We start from the raw sequence: 23,926 nt of genomic DNA on the forward strand, positions 1-23,926 counted from the left end.
GAGGGTGAGAAGAGGAAAATTTCAGGTCTGGGGGTTTTTTGTGGGTTTTTTTCATTGTTTTTTTGTTTATTTATCAGAGAACTCCACTGAAAATTCAGAAGGTTAACAGGCATACTTCAAGCAAATTTGAGATGATTGTCAAATACAGTAAAATAAAGGAAGTCTTGAATAAAGCAGAGGAGTAAGGACAGGACAGAAAACAGCATTACAGCGCAGAGCCAAACACTTCTCTCCGACTCGAGCTGCTTTGGAAGCAGCGTGAGCTCCATCCAGAGAGTTAGGTGAGAACTGCACGGGAAGGCAGTCACCTAACCCTGACAAAAACTTGGTTTGTAAGATTGGCTTTCAGATGGTCTGGATTAAATTAGTGTTTCAATCTCAGTGAAAAGAAAGGAGTGGAGGGAGGATAAAGGTAAATTTTTAGATGTTATCTCATTATATTGTATTGTTATAAAAGGAATGTAAATCCTTAACTCCAAAGTATAAAAGCACCAAAGGGATGATTCTCAGAAATCAAGGCTGCAAGACAATGTCACATGGAGTAATAGATTTGAACCTTTTAACACGGTTTGGCTCATCAAATTAGTAGTGTCCCCTCTGAGTAACTTAAAACAAGAGGACAGACACAGAGAGTCTCATACTGAGAAATGCCTGAGTGATTACAGGGAGCTGACAAGCTGCCCAAAGTAAAATTCAAGAATCGATTCTACCGGAGGGTCTTTTGTAAGTCTTTTGGAAGTCGATGGTTCCTTTGATTGCAAAACATCAGGCTGACAGCAAGGTATACAAATCTGGCCTCAGCCAAGCACAAAAGAAAGTTGGGCATCAGTCAAAAAACAGGAAGCAGAAAACACAAAACAGGGAGCCTCTGAATCACAGAGAGGATTTGCAATTAATTCTCTTTCAAAACGGCCATGTCATTTATATCATAATGTTGTCATCTAAGGATACAATCACCACAGACTCTCTATGACCACTGTCCAGAGACCCAAATCCTGCATCGACTTTATTCTTTTCAGGAAATGAATAAAAAATTAAATAGATTACAGAGAGCAGACCCAGTAAACAAAATCACCAGCATGTTTCTGCAGTTCATTTTTTTCAGAGCATTCAAACATTTCAAGAATGCAATGAGATTAAAAATACAGAGGAAAAGCAAAGTATATGAATTACAGTCATTCCCATGCAGCATACAGTTCTGCCACAGAATTTAGGAGCTCTAATCTGCATTGCTGTAAGTGACAGTGTGACAATTACTGATAAAAACATAAAACACCAAGACATTCTTCTAATAACTTGCTTTGTTTACCTAATTGATAGAATATAATAGGATATAGCACATTTCAGTTGGAAGGGACCTACAAGGAGCATGTAGTCCAACAGCCTGACCACTTTAGGGCTGACCAAAAGTTAAAGTATATTGTTAAGGGCATTGTCCAAATGCCTCTTACACACTGACAGGCTTGAGGCATCTGCCACCTCTCCAGGAAGCTGTTCCAGTGTTTCGCCACTCTCTCAGTAAAGAAGTGCTTCCTAATGTCCAGTCTAAACCTCTCCTGATGATGCAGCTTTGAACTGTTCGCACACATCCTGTCACTGGGTCCTGGGGAGGTGAGATCAGCACCTCCCTCTACACTTCCCTATCTCAGGAAACTATAAAGATCAATGAGGTGGCCCCTCAGTCTCCTCTCCAAACCAGACAGCCCCAAAGTCCCTAGTCATTCCTCACAGGACATTCCTTCCAGCCCTTTCAACAGTCTTGTTGCCCTCCCCTGGACACATTCAAGGACCTTCAGATTCTTCATAAATGAGGGGGCCCAGAACCACACACAGCACTCCAGGTGAGGCTGCACCAATGCTGAACACAGTGGGGTGGTCCCCTCTTCTGGCCAGCTGGTTGTTCTGTGTCTGATGCACCTCAGGATGGGGTTTGCCCTCTTGGTTGCCAGGGCACACACTGCTGACTCACATCAGCCTGCTGCCGAGCAGGACCACTAGATCCCTTTCTGCAGGGCTGACCTCCAGCCTCTCCTTTCCCATTTTATACTTGGTGCCTGGTGTTACTCTGTCCTAGATGTATAATTCAGCATGTGGATGACATTTATGGGCAAAGAAATGTCACTTTTGCAGATCTATATAATGAAGTAACACTGGGGGGTCTTTTTTTTAGCCAACCAACCAATCTCCACCCCAAAACTCATGTTGTCTGTGGTGCTTTATTAACGCTTAAGAATTAAAAAGTAACAGCATAAAGTGATAGGGTCATGAGATTTAATCAGAACAGTATAACAGATTTTGAAGTGTCTGTTGTATTATAAACCTAAGATTTCTCCAGTGAATTATCTGACCATACATGTAAGTAATCTATTTCTTGAATTTAGAACATGCTGATCCAAGTGTTCCAGGGAAAATCCAGTATATATCATTAGCAATAAATAACATTTAATAAATATATAGAAATATCTTTATTAAAGAAATTATTAAAAATTCTTTCTGCTCTTATTTTGCACCAGTTTTAACAAATACCTAAATTACAGATCATTATATTTATAAGGGTATTTCTAGTAAAAAACCCAAGCATAACAGCCAGTAAGAAGTAATAACTGCAGCCTATTTACAACCAGGTTAGCAGGAAATAAATGGCATTTTACTATTGTTTTCTTGCTGTAGAGTTTACTGGTGCATTTATGCAGCTCTATTTCATCTGCACATATATGAAGAGCACTGCTGTATAAAATGTAAATGGGCTGTATATGAAATCTAAATCTTTCCAAAGATAAAATGTCTCAACAACATTTCATTAGAATTACTAAAAAACTTTGAAGGCCATGTTTGCTTTTAAATCAAAACACTGTTATTTTCATTCAGGCACAGAGAGCAGGAACAGTTCAGCTGCACTTGCATGTCAGTTTTTTCAAAGAGAGTGCTTACTAATTCACTGATATCCCATTGCCTCAACAAATACAGACACAGACCTACACAACACCCTCCACTGGGCTTTTATATGCCTCTCCAATTGCTGCTCTGGGGACAGAGCTTTGCATTTGGACAACCTTCCTTTCCACACATAAGGTGCTGTGAATGTGGGAAGAGAGGGAAAAGGAAGATTTGAGTATATCCTCCTTCCTTCACCTTTACCTCCTGCATTCTATTGTCACTCTATCTGAAAGCAATCAGGACCAGGAATGCCATCCTTGATTGCAACACTTCATAACTGGCATTATTTTATGTTCAGCTGGGATTGCCATTACACTTTTAAAAGATAGTTTTCAAGGTAGGCATCCCATAATGACTCTGTAAAGAGTATGAAACCTGGACTATTCTCATATGTCCTTCTAGGTTGGATCCTCCATCTCCACAGCAAACACCCTCAGCTGTCCCAGAGGTTTTTAAACACAGTATTCTCTTTGTAGATTGGTGTGTCCCTGACAACCCAGTCAAGATGAAGACCTTGTCAAGAATAGCCACTGTACAGGCAAATCTGAAATAAGCTGATAGTCTACATCAGCCAGAGCCAGATGGGTAAAGATGGAAGCAAGGGAAGAAGAACAAGGTAAGAAAAATAACTTCCACAGAGAAGCAGGAGCTTGGACAGCTCAGCCTCTGGCAAAACCAAATGTGGCACATGTCCCTTCACAAACAAAATGATGAGTAAGTAACTGGAACTGCAAGTACATCCCATGACATTCTGTTGTTGCTCAAGTCAGATCTTTACCATCACTGTATTTTACTCATTCAACATTTATATTTGTTACCTTCTCATGAGCTTTTCTTTTTGTTTCAGAGTCCATCCAGTCATTTTCCTTTTCCAACATGTCAATAAAAGCCCAGCGAATTCCTTCAGTCAACTCCTCCATCTGAAAAACAGTTAATAAATCCCTCCCCAGTAAAATATGTCATGTCAGAATTATTACAAGAAAAGTTTTGGTGTATGTAGGAGCAATAGACTTTGTGAGACTACAAATTATTCCAAATCAGATGGTATCTGCTGTCCTTCTTTGAAGGCTAATTTCTGCTTTCTCCAGCCTTCAGAGACTTCCTCTGAAAGTAAGTTTTTCCAACGAGTTCTTTGCCTTCAGGGGCACCACACAACCAGTTCATTGCTGATGCTTTCATGTCACATTTGTGAGAATATTCATCTTGAAATCATAAAAAATACTGAGAGATTTGCAGTCATTTGGGGAGATTTCTGACCCTTAGGTTCTAGATCACTGGCCCATGCAGAAGGAGCCAGCTGCAGGGCATTTGCACAAATGAAGCCTTTTCTGCAGAGAGAACATCTGTAGTCTTGCTTGGTTTATGTCAGACTGAGACATGCCTTATTAATACTGCCAAAGAACTGAATTTGGGCTGACAGCATCATGATGCAAATACAAAGCAGTATCCAAATGTTTAGCCTGTATTTAGCTGCATTTGTGAAGTATTACTACCCTTTTAATTGCTGCAGGGAGAGAGGCCCTGGCTCACAACACTGAGCAGCCTTAACTGCTTCTGTGGTCTTGAACCACCAGTGACAGCTTTTATCTGTGCAAAGCTGGGAAAATCCACAGCCATTTTAGCTTGGCTGCTTCTTCAGACACCTCTACAAAGCCATGAACATATCACAAGCAAGTAAAAGAAATAATAATAAGATTGTTTAGTGAGCAGGCACACTAGGAAAACCCTGGCATGACAGAAAACAATGAATCTAATGGCTATGAGAGTCATTATGTCAGTCTAAAGAGCCCTTATGCCTATGCATCTGTCTGGCAGTCCAGAAAGGTGTACACAACCAGTTGTCTTTATTTACATCAACAGGTGACCCTCATGACAGATAGCCACTGAGAATCCTGTGAGAGTGAGGCAATTAGGGGGACCCAGCCATTGCCTGAGTCCTCTAGCACAAATCAAACCAGAGCTGAGATAGCACAAGACATGACAGATAACCATTAGATGAAGACTTATTGGAGCTTTGTGTTACAAAGTTTTATTACAGCTAAAAATAATGAAAATGTCAAGTAGCAGAGATTTATATAATTTTATTCTATAAATCTAGTAGTTCTGAAATGTCATTAAAAGTGGGGACTAAACCCTGGAAAGTAACATTACCTTTAGCTAAATTGTCATTTATCTATATTTTAATCTGGAACTGTCCTGTGGTGCAGCCAGAAAAAAACATAGCAAAGTTCCTTTGATTATTCATTTTTTCCTACCCTTTTCAAAAAACATTTTCTTATTTTTAGAGGCAATATGGGACAACCGGTGCAGGTCTCGCATTAAATATGACTAGAGTCAACATTCACAGTAAACTGCATCCCAGGGAATAGGGCAACTTAAAGATATTGATGACAGAGCACTGACTCAATTAACTTAGTGCACTAATGAGGTGAACTCCCTGTATTTGGAGGTTACAAGTTCAAACTCGAGCTCTGCAGCTGGGCCCTGGTGTATACTTAGGCTTTATGCAGCAGCTGCAGCTGCAGGGGGCAGGGGGAGAAACCTATTCCTGCTATCAAAGTTATTACTGAAACTGCTCAGGCGTAACTGTAAGAAACACTGCAGGCACTCTGAGTTAGAAACAGTGCTATATTTAGACACAAATAATGTCTTTCTTGATAAAAGGAGAGAAATATCGAAGGTATGAAACATCAATCACAAAACATGGGGGAAAGAGAATCCATATTATCTATAACTCAGGATTTGCTTATCACAGAGAGATATATGCCATGAGCGAGGGAAAAAAAATAAAAGAAACTATACAAATAAGAGTGCTTTACTCATATGCTTTCTTACTGCTTAGAAAAGAGAAATAGAACTGAAAACCAGTGAGATGAAAATTATAACACCAAAAACTATTAACCTGAAAAGCACACTTCTAAATGAAATGCAATGAATTTTACCTGTATCTAATTTTATCTCCATGGGCAGTTCACTTTAAGGCTCAATGTTGTGACCAACACTATGAATTTTATATGCATTTCTCTCTATGGATGTACTGTGAATTCAGACATGATCATTTTTCAGAGCTTTGGTCTAAAAGGAATGTATATGCTAAGAAACATTCTAATTAGGTCACATTTCAACAGAAAACTATTCTCTATCTGCATCTCATAATTTTCCCTCATATATACAACCATGAAAAAATATCCACCCCCTCCATAAAGTGTACATTTCTTATATTCCTATTCTTCCCACTTATCCTGTGCAGGACATCATACTGTATATCCCTGACATATTTTTGCTACTAAATTGCCAAATATAACATTACAAACTCAATTAGAAGCAGGGGGTTGAAAAGCCAGATCTCAGAGGGGAAACTCCAGCTGAAGGCACGGAGCAAAAGTAATGCAGAACCTCAGAGGGAAACATGACAAAGATTTAGACAAGCCAAATAAGAGTGTGCTGTCTAAAATGGAATCCTTCCCGAAGAAAGCAGTCAAAGTAGATAAAGTCAAACAGATAAACTCAGGCTGCTGAGCCAGGGCAGTGCAGGGCTCTCACAGGGCTGTTGCTCCCAGCACAGGATGGTACTTCACACATTTCCTGAACCGTTGTGCCTCTCCTGCACTAAGAGCCAAGTTCAATGACTGAACTAGTTAATTTAAAACTGATTATTGTTGGAAAATCAATGGCAGTAAAAGCAGATATTGGAAACCCATATAAGAAAATCATGAACTGAAGATCAGTCATAAATTACTGTGAAGGGTAATTAATGATTTGAATAAGTTATTAAGAGAAGTGATAATGGTGCTATCTTTGCAGTTTTAGTATGAGGATGAACAACACTCTGGACTCAACAGTGTAGAAGAATACTTCCTTTCCCCATTCAGCAAAACAGATTTGATTCACAAATAAAAACTTTCATTATGTGGCTTTAAGCTTCCCTTAATTTGGGCCAGACATCAGCTACATACTTCATGCTTAGATTACAGGTATAGCACAGTCACAGCTTTCAAAGGGTGGCCCTGAAGCAGAGGAATCTTGACCAGTTTTCTAATTAGTCAGTAAAAACTTTACTATAATGAGTTACTCTATCTATACCAAACCATTTCTCATCAAAGTCCCTTACTCCATTCCTGAACAGCCTGTCATTATTTACACTAGTTAACAGTGTTCAGCCTGGTTTTGACCTGGCTCCATATTTGTCTGAAGGGGTGCACATGGAAAGAATGGGCAGTGCTCAGATGGACAAAACATAACATTTCTTCAAATTTGTTCCATTTTCTCCTTGTCTGTTTTTTATTTCTAATTCAATTAAAGCATTTTTAAGAATCTTAGGTCTTTTTAAATTTGTTCTAACATCAGGGGTAATTTGTGAGGAAGAAGCCACTAATCAAAAGTTTCCAGGCAGAGGTTGCAGAGGACTCACCATCTCTTTCTTGTCTTCTTGAAAATGGGCATTCACAAACATCTTACCCACAACGTAGGGGAGTGCGTTTTCAACCAGGTCCACACATTTGTCCCACTGAGGCACCAAAGTTGTAGTCCCATGGATCACCTGTTGGCAGGGCATGGAGTTGGCCATAACATCATACTGTTTAAGAACAAGTTTGCACCCACACACAGTATAGTCTAAAGCATATTTGTCAAATAGCTACTGAAAGGAAAAAAATAGTGATACTTTACAGTTATTTCTGTTTTCATCAAGTGCTATGACAAATCTTTTGAACACCGCAAAATGGCTGTAAGATTTTAAACTTAGGAACAATAAAATGGTAATGACTTGGAGAGGGTAGGCTGAGAGGGTTAGTTGAAGGAAGACATTCCCAAGTGCTAACTTTAGACTAATTTTGGTATTCTTTCTGTGTTAAGTAGAGAAACGCTTTCCTTTAGAAAATCCCTCTATCTCCTGAAAAAAGTTCTCTCTCCACTGTCTAGGTAAGAAGCCTAGGGAGATTGTCCTAATGAAAATTAGGTTACTCCTTATGAAACATCTCCTGCAGAGCCCTCCACTGCCATGAACTAGTGATATCTAACATCGGTAGGTACATGGCCACACCTTTACATCATTTACCTGTCCAACTACTTTTGTCACAGTTTGTGTAAAATAGTTGTTTTCAGTTCCTTTCCCAAGCGGAGCATTTTCAGGGAAAACAGCAGGTTTGAATCATCAAGAACACTGAATACAAGTTTGTACCCAAGAAAATAAAAAAAATACTCCATGTTGTGGTAGAAAGATGTTGTTAGAAGAGTTTGCATATTTTACTAAAAGGATGGTCATTAAATACAAACTTTCAGGCTCTCATGATGTCCCTACACTATCAATGGTCAACACACCAATGATCAAGGCAAAATAGAACTCAAGAACCTTTGCTGTCTTGTTTTCAGTTTCTCACAGGAAGAGTGCTGTTCCTGTGGATGCTTACCCAGTTACAGTACATTTGTTCATCAAAGTAGTTCATGTAACAAAAACCCTACACATAACAAAATATGACATCAGCCCATGTAAGCAATAAACAGTGTTAAGAAACTTCTATTATTTTCAAGGTTCAAAGTGTTCTCTTTCCACTTAAGGAACTTCTGAAGCTTTTCCACAGAGAGCAAGCAAAATTCCAGTCTAGTAGTTAACCCCTGTCAGCTGTGTAAAGGCAGAGAGAGTACAGTCAACATCAGACCAGACCAGACCATGTAGGATATAGATTTTGGCCTCTCACAGATTATACAGGACTCTTAAGCACTGATTTTAGAGTTTCTGAGCCTCTTCTTTCCCCAGTTATTCTCCTACTTTGAGCACAAGATTAAATATCCAGCAAAACTCAAGGGTTTGGGTTTGTTTTTTTCCAACAGGAAAAGATTTCATTGGAAAATTCCAAAGCAGCTTAACCCTCGGCTATTGAAGGTGAGATATTTCTGTCGTTCAGATTGATTTTCCCTATCATATTGTCTGTAATTAAACTTAATCAATGACTCACACTTACATACACTAGTGCATTGCATTTTCAAATGCTTTTTATTAATACTGTATGTGCAGTAATAGATTTTCAATGACAGAGAGTATACTGCTTCTATAAAAAGCCATATTAGCCAAACCAATACATAAGATGTTTGTTTTTTTTCTAAACAGAGTCAGATTTGAAAATCAACTCCTTTTCCAAATTCTTCAACCCTCATACATAACCACAATACTCAAAAAAAGACAAGAAAAAAGGTGAGAAGAAAATTTCTCTCTGGATTCACAGTAAATGCACAATGGAGGTTTTTCCTCATGCAGGAGGAAGAGGGGGAGTTATGGCATTAGTCATCAGAGCTTGAAATTCCATCCAAAAGCTCTGAGCATGCATCAGCCATAGAAAGAGTCAGGAGACAGAGCTGGCTTTTAGACTGTGACATACTATTATTACAACATAATAATTATCATTATTTTGAGAGAGGCTTGACTGTAAAAAGGACATAAAGGCAGCACAGGCTGTGAGACCAATAAAAATAGAGCTGAGAGGAACAGATTATATCTCACAGCTGGTTTATTGATATTTATGTTACAACAGCCAACAAGAACTCCCTCAAATGGTCCTCCTAATATTAATGCACCACTCTAAAACACAGTACTCCAGGTAGTAACAGTGACTATAAATAGCAGGTTTCAAGCCCTCCCAGTCAATTCAGAGCTTCACAACACAATTAACCAATCTCTTCCCCAGGTGCCACTGCACATTTACGAGGTTTCAAAGTGCCACTGCAGAGGAGCTGCTGATAGTTGCTGACGTGATACTCAAAGCACTTTCTCTAGAGTCAGCAGGTTTGTGCTATTTCTCAACCTGGAGCTTTTTTGAAGTTTCATCATGTCTTTTTTGCTCTCTTTGCAGAGATTTTAAGGTCTTGATGCCAAGATTTCTACATATAAGTTGTAAAAGCCACCAATAGAAAATGGAAACCTGGTGAAAAAAATTACTATACTTACGATAGGTGAGGCTGGCTGAATTAATGAAACAATGAATGTATAAAACATATCCTTTCCTTTAAGGGTCACTGATACATCTCATGGCCATGTCTTTTTAGCAGTCTTATTCACTTACCTGGTAAGAGGTTGGTGGGTCCCTTTTCTGATCTGAAATTACCTTTAGTTCTCCATACTCTTACTTGAAAAATCTATTCAACATTTCTCATGTTTTTTCTGCTGACCTGTGAAGTCTGTTCCACTGAGCTGTTTATTCCACTAAACTTCAGCTATTAACTATTAGCTACTGCTGCTTACTGCACGTAACTAATTCTCCAACTCCAGGTCCCAGGGGCAGATTATGGGAATGAGCTGCTGACTCACTGCCCTTACTGTTCTGTAAGCTTTCAAAACCCTTTATGTGGCCAGTATCGTTTGACTTATTCATCAATGACTTGGATGAAGGGGTAGATGTCTCCTCATCAAGGTTACTGGCAATACGAAGCTCAGAGGAGTGGCCAATAACCCAGAGAGCTGTGCAGCCCTTCAGAAGAACCTTGACAGGCAGAAGAAACAGATAATTAAGAAGAGTTTGAAATCCAACAAAGGCAAATGCATGATCATGAGCCTGGGGAAGAATAACCCCAGGCACCAGCACAGGCTTGGGCACGACCTGCTGGAAAGGAGCTCCGTGAAAAAGGACTTGGGGGTCCTGGGGGACAACAAATTGTCCATGAACCAGCAGCACCCCTGTAGCCAAGAAGGACAATGGTATCCTGAGTGCATTAGGAAGAGCATTGCCAGCAGGTCAAGGGAGGTGATCCTGCCCCGCTACACAGCTCTGGTGCTGGCTCATCTGGAGTGCTGTGTCCAGTTCTGGGCTTCTCACACAGCAGAGACGTGAAGCTCCTGGAGCAGGTCCAGCGGAGGGTTACAAATATGATTAAGGGAATGGAGTGGCTCTTTAATGAGGAAAGGGTGAGGCAGGTCAGCCTGGTCTGCCTGAAGAATAAATGACTGAGAGGGGACCTAATCGATGTCTATAAGTATCTGAAGAGAGGGTGTCTAGAGGATGGAACCAGGATCTTCTCAGTGGTGTTAGGAAAACAAGGACAAGAGGTAATGGGCAGAAATTGATACATAGCAAGTTCCACTTAAATGTGAGGAAGAACTTCTTTACTGTGTGGGTGAATGTGCACAGAAACAGATTGCCCAGAGAGGTTGTGGAGTCTCCCTCAGTCCAGATATTCAAGAACTGTCGGGACACAATCCTGTGCCATGTGCTATAGGATGACCCTGCTTGAGCTGGGAGGTTGGACCAGATGACCCACTGTGATCCCTTCCAACCTGAACCATTCTGTGATTGTATGACTGTCTTGATGAGATTATTAATAAGCATTGAATCAACTTGAATTAAATTTTGCCCTAAACTTCTGGAGAAAGTGGCCAGAGAAGTGACAGCAGGTAGTTATCATATTAAAATGCAGTGTTCAAAGCTTAACGTTTTCTTTCAGGAGTTTTTCTGGCCGTTATATAACTCCACGTCCTCAGTATAATGCTGCAGACGGGCTGATGGCCAGCACCAATCTATTATACCTGACTAGCAAGGAATGTCCCAGGAGGGGACTTACAAACTTGTCGCTGTGGTTCTGACAGTCAGCTTCTCATACTTTAGATTAAGAAAATTGCATCTTTAACAAGACTAATTTGAATATGGTTTCAGAAGTATAAGAGACTGCCATTCCTGTGTAGTTTTCATCAAGCTATTGGAGTTTATTTTTAGGTATGTGAACAACTCCGAACTATACCAGTACTACCCAAGGAAAGACATTATAGGTGCTTCAACTAGTCACTTTCATGTCTCACTACGGAGGATAGAAGACCCACACCTCCTGTACCACATCACTGCCTGCATCATGCCAGCCTCCTGTTATCATGATGTCACCAAACAGCTAATTTCATAATAGCTAGCAAGGTTCAGCATCTAAAGTGGCTTGGAAACAAGGCAAAGCACCAACTAGTTTCAGTTTCATCTTTGGTTTACTTAAAGAGCCCTCATGCTGCCCACAGGAATACCAAAGTGACTTTCTATTAGGGTTCACTCAGTCAAATATATGTTTTACATAAATGCCCTTATTACTTAACACTTAAATAGTTCTGCTCTCATAGCCTGTGGCAGTCTTCTGGTTCTTCTTCATCCCCAAGCTGGAAGGCACCTGCTCGTCTTCGCTGTGGAAATGGCTCAGGTATGGACATGCTAGAGCTCATGTAAAGCTATTGGAACATGAGACAGTTTTGAGCAAGCTTAAAAAACCTGAAATCTTGAACTTCTGTTTTACCAGAGCTATATTCACACATGGATAAACAGTAGGTTTTTGAAAACAGTTTAGGTTTTGGCCTGCAGGAATAGCATAGGTCACAGCTCACATGACTTAACTCAGGTGCATTGCAGCTTCCAAGTTTCTGCAAAAGAAGACTAAGGTTTTTAAAAGGGAGGTCTCAAAAACTCTGTAACATAACCTTAGTCATTTCTCTTAGTGTCATACACAAAAATATATCTATCAGTTGTTTCAGAGGTAGCGTTCAACAAAAAAATAGTTCATTCAAGAAATTTAGCCAGCATGGAAAACACTTGTGTTTTGCAAAGATATAAGCATCCATAAGGGAAACCAACAGTGTCAACACTAGTACCATTGTAAATGTTATGAAAGCATTAACTTACCCGAGAAAATTCCAGCCACCGATACTGAAAACGTCTACTGAGGTTAAATAACCTTGAATAAACCATCCTCCATACCAGGTAGTTGGCAAGAGTCCTGTTAAATCAGACATACTTTTATCAGGCACCTGAACACACATGATGCACCACACAGCACTCACAGAAATATCTCTACAAACTTTTCAACTGAATGGTGGAAATTTTACCTTGAAACTTAATGTGTGATGACCAAATTGATAAATCCCAATTACACAGGAGAATCTGTATGATTGCAGCAAGTTAATATGTAATTGCACCATGATAACTATCTTCTAGGGGTTATTTATAACAAGTCCATCACCTAGTATATAATTTTTAGGTAATGCCTTTTCCAAAAGAAAGCTTTCATTTTCCTTAGAATTGGCGAGAACTGTGTTATAATAATAGTTGCATAAAAGTTCTATTCAGAGATAACTGATTTTTCTATTGTAGATCAAAGTGAATGTTATCTCTCTTCATTAGTAGGGCACATAAATGGCAACAGCGTAGATAACAGTCCATCCCATATGCACTATCATTATCTCATATTTGTATCTTTCATTAGAAGTTATCAACATGCTTTTAAAATTTCTACTACTCACAGAGTTATTAAAGTATTACCACTCTTATTTTGTCATATGGATAATTGAAATACCAAAAAAGAAAAGTCTCAGTAACAAAGATCTCATAAGAACTGAGGCTGAGAGACATGGGAAAAGTTTGTTTCAAACTCTCAGGAGACCTGACATCCATGTGCCTTTTCTAAAACTTTAAGCACCTGACTGGGAGATTTACCTAGCCTAGACTGACCTCTCTCCATGTTCAGCAGTGGCTATATGAGGTAAAGGTACACTCTGAAATATTCAATTCAACTCTAAACAGTCTTGAAACAAGTCCAGTAATGGTCTACACATTATTCTCTTCTCTTATATGTGATATGTTTTACAAGGATAGTCACTGCTTTAAAGTTAGAGAGAGCCAAATGTTTGTTCTGCACTGGTACATACATAACATTTTGGGCAGGCCATAAACTTTTCCATAGGTAAGAAAACTGCTTCTTTGCAACCAAAGATGCTGTTATGGACTGCCTGAACAACACCTCCACCTCTTAAAACCCCATTTCTGCAGTTTCCCCTTGCCATAGGTGTGGAGCAATGTAGCTATTGCCACACTGTCACTCCACTGGCTTCATTCACAGACATGTTCCCTCCTCTGAACCATAACACAGCATAAAACACACTTTGTGGGCATGTTGTCTTGACAGCAGTATTTGCCTGAGACATAACTTCAGTTCTGCCCCTAACCAAGCTCCAGTCCACCCACACAAAGCCTTCAGCTCAAGATGTGCTGTTGCATCTCTCACTCTGGGCATATTCTCTCTTTTAGTATACAGCTATATCACATAGTGCACCTAAATGCCCACAATAATCATAAAACAGACATGAAAAAGCTTTTTAGGATGAATAATGTACATTTATAAGACAGTAAATGTTACAAAATCCAAAACAGTTAGCTCTGCTTAGATGATCAAACCATTTTGAGACAATACTTAGGGTCATTAAAAATTCATTTCAAGCTATGAAATATCAGAAAGTACTGAATTTTCCCTTAACACATTTCTGGCACTGTGTAATTTTCTCACTCAATGGCAAGTGAAGCACCCTAAAAGCACTCAGCTCTCATTGTTTTTGTAAACTACTCAAACTCCATAGACCTCACAACTGTCTCCCTCAGATATTTCAGCAGAGCTGAAAAGCATCCATGCTCCTGCAGCAACTACTCTGTGCATCTGAAGCAGCATTCCTACAGATAAAAAGGTTTAAAGATTTATTTTTGATCAAAAGTTTTAGGTAAAAAAACCTCACCTGAACAGGTCACTATGATAAACCACTCATGTATTACAATATTTGGTACTTAATTGCTATCAAAAAATAATTCTCTTTTTTGTGTGCTTCTTGTTCACATACAGTGATGTTGGTCCTTACATTTGAGTTGGGGAACCTCTCTCAAACTGGTAGTGAATAAAAGACCAAAATTTTTAGTGAATGAGTCTCAAAAAGGTGACTTATTGCAAGACAAAAACATCAACAAGAATTCAGAAATGTTTGTGCCAGACATAAGTAAAGAAAGCAGCTGACAGTTGCAATAAATTTCTCACATTTAGCTGAGGTTTGTTTTAACTTAGGAAGGAAAAGGCTGACACATCCTAAACCCAAGCTGCCTGATGAGACTGTATTAATTCCTGATTGTAATCACACCAGAATCCCCTGATGCATATGATGCATAAAACAGGAAGGTTTCACTTTAAAGTGCAGAGTTATGTTTATTTGCTGGTCAGTGGGCAACAGGGGGAAAGTTGAGGGGGTTTGTTGTTGTTTCATGTTTGAGGGGTAGTGTTCTTTTGTTTGTTTTTCAAAACAAAATAAATTAGTAATTTTTTTCTGAATTTGTTTCTTTTGGAGATGATTATTTTAGCTTTTGGGCTAACTATAAAATCCTCAAATCATGTCATCTTCAGTTGGTTTTAAAACTGACAGGTTTTGCTTATAAAGTGCTTTCAGTGCTTATCTTGGGGTGATTTTCCTTACGGTTTCACAAACAAGTTAGCTGAGGCTTAGAGAAGTTAACCTCTACACATGGAGCAAAATCCAACACACAAAAAACCCATAAAAATCTTCTCTGCTTTTTCGATGAGACCAGAGCATGTGTTGTTGTAACCTTTCAGCAGAGTACAGTACATAGCCCTCTATTTTAAATTCCAAGTGTCTGTTACAGCAAGTGTAGGCTCAGTCTTAACCAATATGACCATTATTGTGACACACACTCCCAAAGGAAGTGGTAAGAGAGCTTGTTGGCAGGGACAGTTAAAATTATAGGAGAGCTTACGAATCTTTACTAAAGAACTCTCTGTCTTGTCCGGGAATAAAGTAGGTTGCTCATGTAAAACTCTGTGAGTTTGCAATATTTTAATCAACAGACATGGTAGCAATTAAAGAGGTCAGATTTAATGTGAGATAGATGGACAAATTAATTGAAATTTTAAGATCCTTTTCACGAATTTTAGATCTGTTTGAAAATTGTATTCAGAATTGAGTCACGAATCAAATTATAAGTACTGAAAAACTACTGCTTCTGTTGCTAGAGGCACTAGTTCAAGCCAAATTATTTTAACTTCTCTCTCTCTCTAATATTTCAGAGGCAGGCTAAGACCAGAAAGGAGATCTAGTGCCTCCACCCCTCTCTAAAAAAAATCCCTCCTATGCTATTAGAATTAGAGTACTTGTCAGTTAATAGTCTCATATTGCAAAGATAGGGAAAGGTAAGACAAAGGGAAAGGGTGCCATAAGCACACTGGAGAGGGACTTTCTATGAGGGCGTGCAGTGATAGGACAAGACTTAAAACTGAAAAAGGATAGATTTATCAGATAATAGGAGGAAATTCTTTACTATGAGGGTGGTGAGGCACTGAACAGGTTGTCCAGAGAAATTGTGGATGTCCTGCCTCTGGAAGTATCCAAGGCCAGGCTGCCCTTCCCCTTAAGGACAGGTCATCACAATGGGGTTTTGAATAACCTGCCCTAGTGGAAGGTGTCCCTGACCACAGCAGGGGGGTTGGAACTAGATGATCTTTAAGGTTCCTTCCAACCCAGACCATTCTACGATTCTATGAAAATAGTTATCCATCCTGATATCTGTGAGAACAATAAAGCTGTTTCTTTCAGCAGCTGCAAACATTTCCAAAAAGGACATAATTTACAGTATCTTATTTATGGCTCACACAAAGCACCAGCACACAGGAAATAGGGAAGGGATATAAGGAGCTCCTAATTGGTGCCACCACAGCTTTGTTTCCCCCCTCCCATGGCACAGCTGTACTGGAGCTCTGACACTGCTCATTTATAGTACAGCTACACACCTCTTCTTCCTGTAATAGAGATAAACCCCACTAAAAATTACTTGGTACACAAAAAAATTGAAGGAATCCCTGAAGACTTCTTATGAAGAAGGTGTGACTTCCTTCAGTATTGAACACCTGACATGACAGGTTAGCTACCCCAGAGCTGACAGAAACTCCTGCAGACTCGTTGCTCAGCTTCTTGGGCAGCCTGTTACAGAGAGCCAAGCAGTGCTCTGGGTTGGGAACTTGAGACAGACCTCTGAACCGCACTGGGGCACCTATTTCAACTCCACACAGTAACTTGGTTATGTGCAGTCAAGGAAAAATTCTACTAAATTCATTCTGCAAAATACCAAGGTGCTACTTCCTAATAATATTGCCATGTGAATGATTTAATGATTCAAGGTTGCTCAGCAGGTTCTCTGAGGGAAAAATTTTAAATAAAATGATTTTGAGTCCATAGGACTTGCTATCTTCAAGGTAGAGAACTGCCTCTGTAGACAGACTTAATTTTCACTCCATTCCTTCCTTCACCTGAAACAAACTCCACAGAGTACTTTATCAGATCACTGGGGCATGAACCATCTTTTTGTGACATTTTGAATTGTACCCATGCTAGCAGAGTGCTCATCTGGGAAGAGGACACACAAGGCATTGAAATAAAAGTATAATTTAGGGATAGATTTGTAACTGAAAAGAACATGAACATTGTGAGAGCACCTGCTTTTCCTAATGACACCGCATCTCCTGAAATGATGAGAAGTTAATTCACATTCTAAACACTGAAACAAACCTAAGGATTTACTAGGAATTTGATTGGTATCGATACTTACAGTGACAAATAAAATTCCTTGGTTTTTACATTTACTTAACCTTTAAAATATCATATGGAGAATGACAAATGCGATTACCTAAAAGACAATATTCTTGTTAAACTTTCAGAGTTCACCCTACAGGGAAATATTGAGACCTCATTGTTAGGAGTTCACATTAAGATGATTTCCTGACTTTCTCAGGCCAGATAACAAGGTTACTTCTGGAGCACACTCTGACATTTGAAATAATGAACATTATCACCTAACAGATAAACATGATCTTTGTTATTGTGCAAGGGCTGCTGGGATGCATTTTACACACAAGAATTTGAAGCCTGCTTGGGTTGAGTTCAGCACTATTTGCCATTTCTAACATTTTATGAGGCAAATTTCTTAGGGTAAGACTGGGTGGAGAATGTCTAAGCTATTATCAACTTTAACATATGCAGTGTGAATATAGTGGAATGAGAGATTGCTTTTGTCCATCCCCTTCTCCCAGCCTGTGGGGCCAGAAAGCTGTCTCAGGCTTTGCTGAAAACAGGCATTGCAATTTTTTCTGGTCATTCCTCCAGCCTCCTTCTGCCATGACATACAGGATGGCTTAATTTCCCTTGAATGCTCAAATTTTCCATGAATAAGGAATGACTGGAACAAGTCTCCAAGTATTTACTCTGTAGTTAGAGAATATACTGGTATGTAAGTGTATTTGTATATAGGGAATAACTCTGTTGTCTTGCTAGATGTGCATCCTCTCAATCACTGCTTTATCCCCACTGATGTAACTAACATTGAGATAGAAAGCAGGGACGGCCCAAATAATTTAAAATACTTTCTTCAGTAAATTAAGATTGGTGGTGCACTGATGATACTTGTCTGAATTATATAAAGAAAGGATATTTGATGATCAGTAAGCAGATCAGTAATTTTAATTTTTCTTATTATTTGAGCTGTGTGCTGTTTTTTTCAGGTACTGTGAATTAATGTAAGCATTCCATCACTAGAGACACAGAGCAACAATAAAAGAGTAATTCTTCTGAATAAGTCTTTTTTTCCTGAAATGTACATTTAGTTGTGGCCATATTGTACAATCAGAAAAGACTGATATTTAAAAACAGCAGCTTAATAATAATTTTTTAAAAGTTCAGCAACGTGCCTCAGCAGAGAACAAACAATCACAGAAATTCCTTAGATGTCATCAATAATGATGTTTCAAATGGGATGTTGCTTTTTCATCACTACCCAAAGCTGTCTTGCTTCCCTGTGCAAAGTACATCTACTATGTTTAATTCGAACTCCTTGCATTTTACAATTATGTTCTGCAGATGTAAATCATCTCACAAGACACAAGACCCTATACAAATAGGAGATTCTGAATGCATCTGGAAAATGCAGCCTTACTGCAATCTGTATTTTCCATAGAACGTGTTGAAACTGCAAATTTTCTTGCTACATACAAGGTAATATCTGTATCCTCATTCAGACAAAACCAAACAGACCATTTTTCTACAGACTTGATTTCAAGAATATCTGAAACTTCTGAAAAATTATAGGATTTGATGTACCCTTGTAAATGTGGGTGAAATCATCATAGGATCCTTACTTTTTCCTTTCATTTTCTAGTATCCTGAATAAATCTTTGAAGTACTGGGGCACACGGACAATCACATTTTCTGAAGGACCTATATCTTTAAGCTCAGGATAGAGTTTGGTGTCAATCACCTTCTTGATGTATCCCAGCCAGTCAAACTGCAATGACAAAGAGAAGGCTGGTTAAATCAGATTATGAAGAGAGATTAATTATAAATTGCACCTTTAAAACTAATGGTTTCAAAGCTTTATTTATGAAAAATTTAGAAATGATTGCTCTTTGTCATTACATATGTTTTCAATCCTTAGTAAGTCATAATTTTATTTAAAAGAACATACATAGTAATGAGCACACACATTCCTAATGACATTCCTTTAACACGTTGCTCTGCACACTAAAGGCAATTTTAATTATATAGGTCAGATAGTGAAAGAATATTTTTGCAATTAACCCCAACCAACCTGTGGAATCATGGCACTAAGCTCTGATATATTCATTTTATTGTACATCACCTCACTTGTTCGATTTTCATATGGAATCATGATCTGAGGAAGAGAAAGAAACACAGAAAACCATCAAAACAAGGATTACTTTGCAGGGACCTGCTCTTATGTCGTTACTGTCCATCATAATCCCAGTGCAGAAAAATTTCACCACCTGTTTTCCAAGCATTTATGGCATTAACTTCCCTTTCTAAGGATAACATTTAACTGGAAGAGATGGAACATAATTCATATTAGGTCAAACTCATTACTGGGGAATTTAATGAGGTACATGTCATCTTTGAACATATTAGACTAATTTCAGCTCTGATTATACCAAGGAAAGACATGTTAATTCATAAAATATAAAAGTACACTTAGACCAATAATACTTATTCATCCCATCATATCAGGTAGAAGCCAGCTCCAAACTACATGGTTTTAAGGGTCAAACCTGAGATTGGCACACTGGAAGTGCAGCTCATTTCTTGGATTCGAATATGTCCTTGATATGGCCTTACTCCACCTGAGGGAAGAGCCAGATGCACACAAGTTTCTCCTCATTTCACCCCACCATTTTGATTTCCATAGCAGGAAACTCAGGTATATAGGCCAGACACAAAGCATTCCCCAACTAGGCCTTTCATCTGGGTGACAAGAGGAGCCAGATCTCAAGTTCCTCTGTAGTGTCAGAGTCCAAGGACACAGAAAAAGAAATCCTAAACATAAAGCAAGTCCTTTTATAACTGACAAGAGGGACACTCAGACTCTGAGATGGTTCTATGGTACACAATAGAAAAACAAACTAAGTACAAGACATAGCTCAAATTTTTCTCAGTGCTCAAGAGAAACAAAAATTCCCAAGGGCAATTCCAGCCCCACTCTAAGGTAAATCCTATGCAACAGGCTGTACACTCTGCAGTTTAAAGAGGACAGAGATTGATGCCAGACTAACCAGACAGCTGGCAGCCCTCCAACCACAATTCTTCAGTAAGTGTCTGTGGTTTTACCATTGCTCAAGCCAGACAGGAAAATAAAAACCTACTTTCTTCTCCCTTTCTGCACATTTCACTTATCTGACAAATCTTTAAACTCTTCTTGAACACATTTACTCTCTTCCTCTCAAAACTTTCCCTCTTTCTCGTCATTCAATCCTAATAAAAATCTTCCTTGTACACAATAAGTTCTCTTAAAGCATGCCACTCCTTCCTATATCCAAAGTATTCTTGCTGACTTTTTCTGAGCATACAAGTTCTCCATTATATATGTTTACTTAAAGCAAATGCAGGGGAGTACAGGATGTAATAAAACCTTAAGTGACAAATAGGACTACTTGCTTTGAATCACAGTTTATATCATTGTGCCATTAGGGATTATGCAATAATCCATATCCCTGAGCTCATGCCTAATATTAGGACAAATATTAGGAGGATTATTCATACTAAAAGAAACTGTGAGCAAGTATGGCTTGTCACATAATGATGTGCATTAATGATCCTGAGGGTTGTTACATGATCCACGTCATCTTATATGGTGACTTCACCTACATACTTTGTGGATTAATGCTCAGTTAAGACATTTGTTAAGTAAAGCATTAGAGCTACCAGAGCTAGGAATGCATCTTCTAATCACATCACTGATAAAGAGAAGAAACATTTACTGTTTTTCAAGTCTACTGGGTCACCATGAAGTATTTGCTTGTTAGTTCAACCACACTAAGTAACTGAAGCTGAAGATTGGACTTTATTTAGAGGTTTCACAAAATTCCATCCCTCTCAGCAGAAAAGATGGAAACACTGATTTACCTCTATTGTGGAAGACCCTCACTTCTGTACAAACACATCACTAAGATGCATCACTGCCTTTCCTCCTGTAGACTGCAACAGCAGAAGGTCATCCATTGCATCACCTGTCCTGGCCAGTAGGTTTCTCTGTTAACAGGAGATGGGCATTTCAAAGGGAATAACCTCTTTCCATGCCAAAATGAAGGAATACTCAGCTCAGCTGGCAGTTCTGCAAACCAGGGTCAAGTTTGTAGCCCTAAACCTTGCTGGTTTCCCAACACTGAGGCTAACTCCTCTCTGGCTTTAGAAGGGGTTGAAATGACAGTGGACTTGCAGTTCCCAGTGGTAGGATTCCTGTAGTAGCCATACTGAAACAGGGATACAGAGAAGTAAAAACGTTCCTTCAACCTGTAACAATCCCAACACATAAATTAAACTCCACAAGAGGGCAAAAATGTCTCCAAGTAAATATTACAATCAAGTACCAGATTTAAATACACCTCCCTTTACTAAATTCAGTTGGTCCCCGTAAACTAAAACTCATGGAGTTTCTCATCCACTCTGCCAGAGTAGCCCATGAAAGCACCTAAGTGTGCTGCTACTGTAAACACCACCCTCTCACTATCATCTCCCATATCCCACTTCAGTCTTGCACTGCTTTTAGACTGTTCTACAGAGAATCAGCCCAGTCTGCTTCTTGAACAACAGGGTAATATACTCTCAACATGAGTGCACACCAGGAATTCAAATTCTATCCAGCTTCAAAATTATAGTATCATAGAATCCCTTAGGTTGGAAAAGACATGTAAGGTCATTGAGTCCAACCATTAACACATCACTGCCAAATCCACCACTAAATCATGTCCTTAAGAGCCACATCAACACGTCTTTGAAATACATCTAGGGGTGGAGACTTAATCACTTTTCTGGGCAGGTTATTACAATGTTTTCCTAATATCCAATCTAAATCTACCCTGACACAATCTGAGGCAAATTCTTCTTGTCCTATTGCTTGTTACTTGGAAGAAGAGAGCAGTCCCCACCTCACTACAACTTTCTTCCAGGTACTTACTGAGAGTGATAAGGTCTCCTGTGAGCCTCCTTTTCTCCATGCTAAAAAACCTCAGATCCCTCAGCTGCTCCTCATAAGACTTGTGATCCAGAGCACCTCAATGTCCTTCTTGGGATGAGAAGCACAAAACTGAACACAGGATTTGTGGTGTGGCCTCACCAGTGCTGAGTACAGGAGACAATCACTGTCCTGGTCTTGCTGGTCACACTGTTTCTGATACGGGTCAGGATTCCACTGGCCTTCTTGACCACCTGGGCACATGCTGGCTCACATTCATCAATCAGCACCCTCAGGTCCTTTTCCACCAGGCAGCTTCCAAGTCACTCTTCCCCATGCCTGGAGTGTTGCATGGGGTTGTTTTGATCCAAGTGGGGGACTTGGCACTTGGCCTCATTGAAACTCACACAACTGCCCTTGGCCCTTTGATCCAGCCTGAACAGATCCCTCTGTGGAATCTTTGACCCTCTAGCAGATCAACACAGATACCCAACTTGGTGTAGTCTGCAAACTGACTGAGGGTGCCCTCAGTTCCCTCATCCAGATCATTGATAAAGATATTAAACAGGACTGGCCCGAAAATTCAGTTCTCGGGAACACCATTTGTGATTGGCCTCCAGCTGGATGTAACTCCATTTATCACCACTCTCTGAGTCCAGCCATCCAGCCAGCTTTACACCCAGCAAAGATTGCTCCCGAGTAGCCAGTCCCTCATGGAGAATGCTGAGGGAAATGGTGTTGAAGGCTTTACTGAAGTCCAAGCAGACAACATCCACAGCCTTTCCCTCATCCACATAGTGGGTCACTTTGCCATAGAAGCAGATCAGGTTACTCAAGCAGGACCTGCTTTTCATAAGCCCATGGTGACTGTGCCTGGTCAGTTGATTATCCTGAACATGCTGCATGATGGCACCAGAGATGATCTACTCAATAATGTTTTAGAGCACTGTCAGGCTGACAGGCCTGTAGCTCCCCAGACCGTTCTTGTACATGGTCATCGCACTTGCTAAATTCCACTCAAGCCATCATGTTTCCATGACTGCAGCTATATCATAGTTTTCCAGCTGCACAATGGGTACCAGTGCATTGCTGTAGTTGCACTTTATTGGGATACTGGTCCCATCACCTTTTTGGGAGAGGAAGTCCTAATTCCTGTGGGACCAATTGTGCTTCCCAAGATTTTAACATATCAATAACCCCTACATCTTTGCTGCCATATGGATCTCTATCCCTTACTTCCACTGAGATGGCAGACCAAAGGACCTCGCTAGCACACTGTCCCTTAAATATTGCCGTGCCACCCCCAGGCTTATCTCTAGTGAACCTGGATGACATTGAAACTTAAAAGATCAAGAATATTTGGGTAAGGTTTCTTCCCCTGAGAGTAAAATAATCAATTTAACAAAAAATTAATGAAGAAATATTATTAAACCTTTCTTCATCAGGATCTGCTCCTTTCCTTTGACTTCTAAAAAGCACTACTGTGAACACTGTTGATATAATGGATTTCATTTTGAAAAAAGATTGCATTTATGTTACCAACCTCTGCTATTTTAACTTCCAGTCTTAGAACTGATTTCATATCAGATTCAGCTCGTGAGGCATTTGCACCCAGAAGCACTGCTGTATCAACCATGAACTGCAAGAAGGCATCTCGGTACTGTAAAGAAACAAAAAGAGTGATGTGGCTACTGGAGTTG

The 23,926-nt window shown here is 39.5% G+C and overlaps 1 protein-coding gene across 1 annotated transcript in view; it reads right to left on the bottom strand.

Moving 5' to 3' along the window:
• PHEX (phosphate regulating endopeptidase X-linked) overlaps positions 1-23,926 on the bottom strand; it is a 99,823-nt gene that overhangs the window by 46,953 nt on the left and 28,944 nt on the right. Inside the window, exons 7-12 of the mRNA XM_071551157.1 lie at positions 23,770-23,886; positions 19,353-19,436; positions 18,904-19,049; positions 12,576-12,669; positions 7,349-7,477; positions 3,756-3,857 (exon numbers count right to left, since the gene is read on the bottom strand). Coding sequence (XP_071407258.1) covers positions 3,756-3,857; positions 7,349-7,477; positions 12,576-12,669; positions 18,904-19,049; positions 19,353-19,436; positions 23,770-23,886 — 672 coding nt within the window. The remainder of the gene's footprint in view (positions 1-3,755; positions 3,858-7,348; positions 7,478-12,575; positions 12,670-18,903; positions 19,050-19,352; positions 19,437-23,769; positions 23,887-23,926) is intronic.

This window comes from Pithys albifrons, chromosome 1, assembly GCF_047495875.1.
Source record: "Pithys albifrons albifrons isolate INPA30051 chromosome 1, PitAlb_v1, whole genome shotgun sequence".
Lineage (NCBI taxonomy): Eukaryota > Metazoa > Chordata > Aves > Passeriformes > Thamnophilidae > Pithys > Pithys albifrons.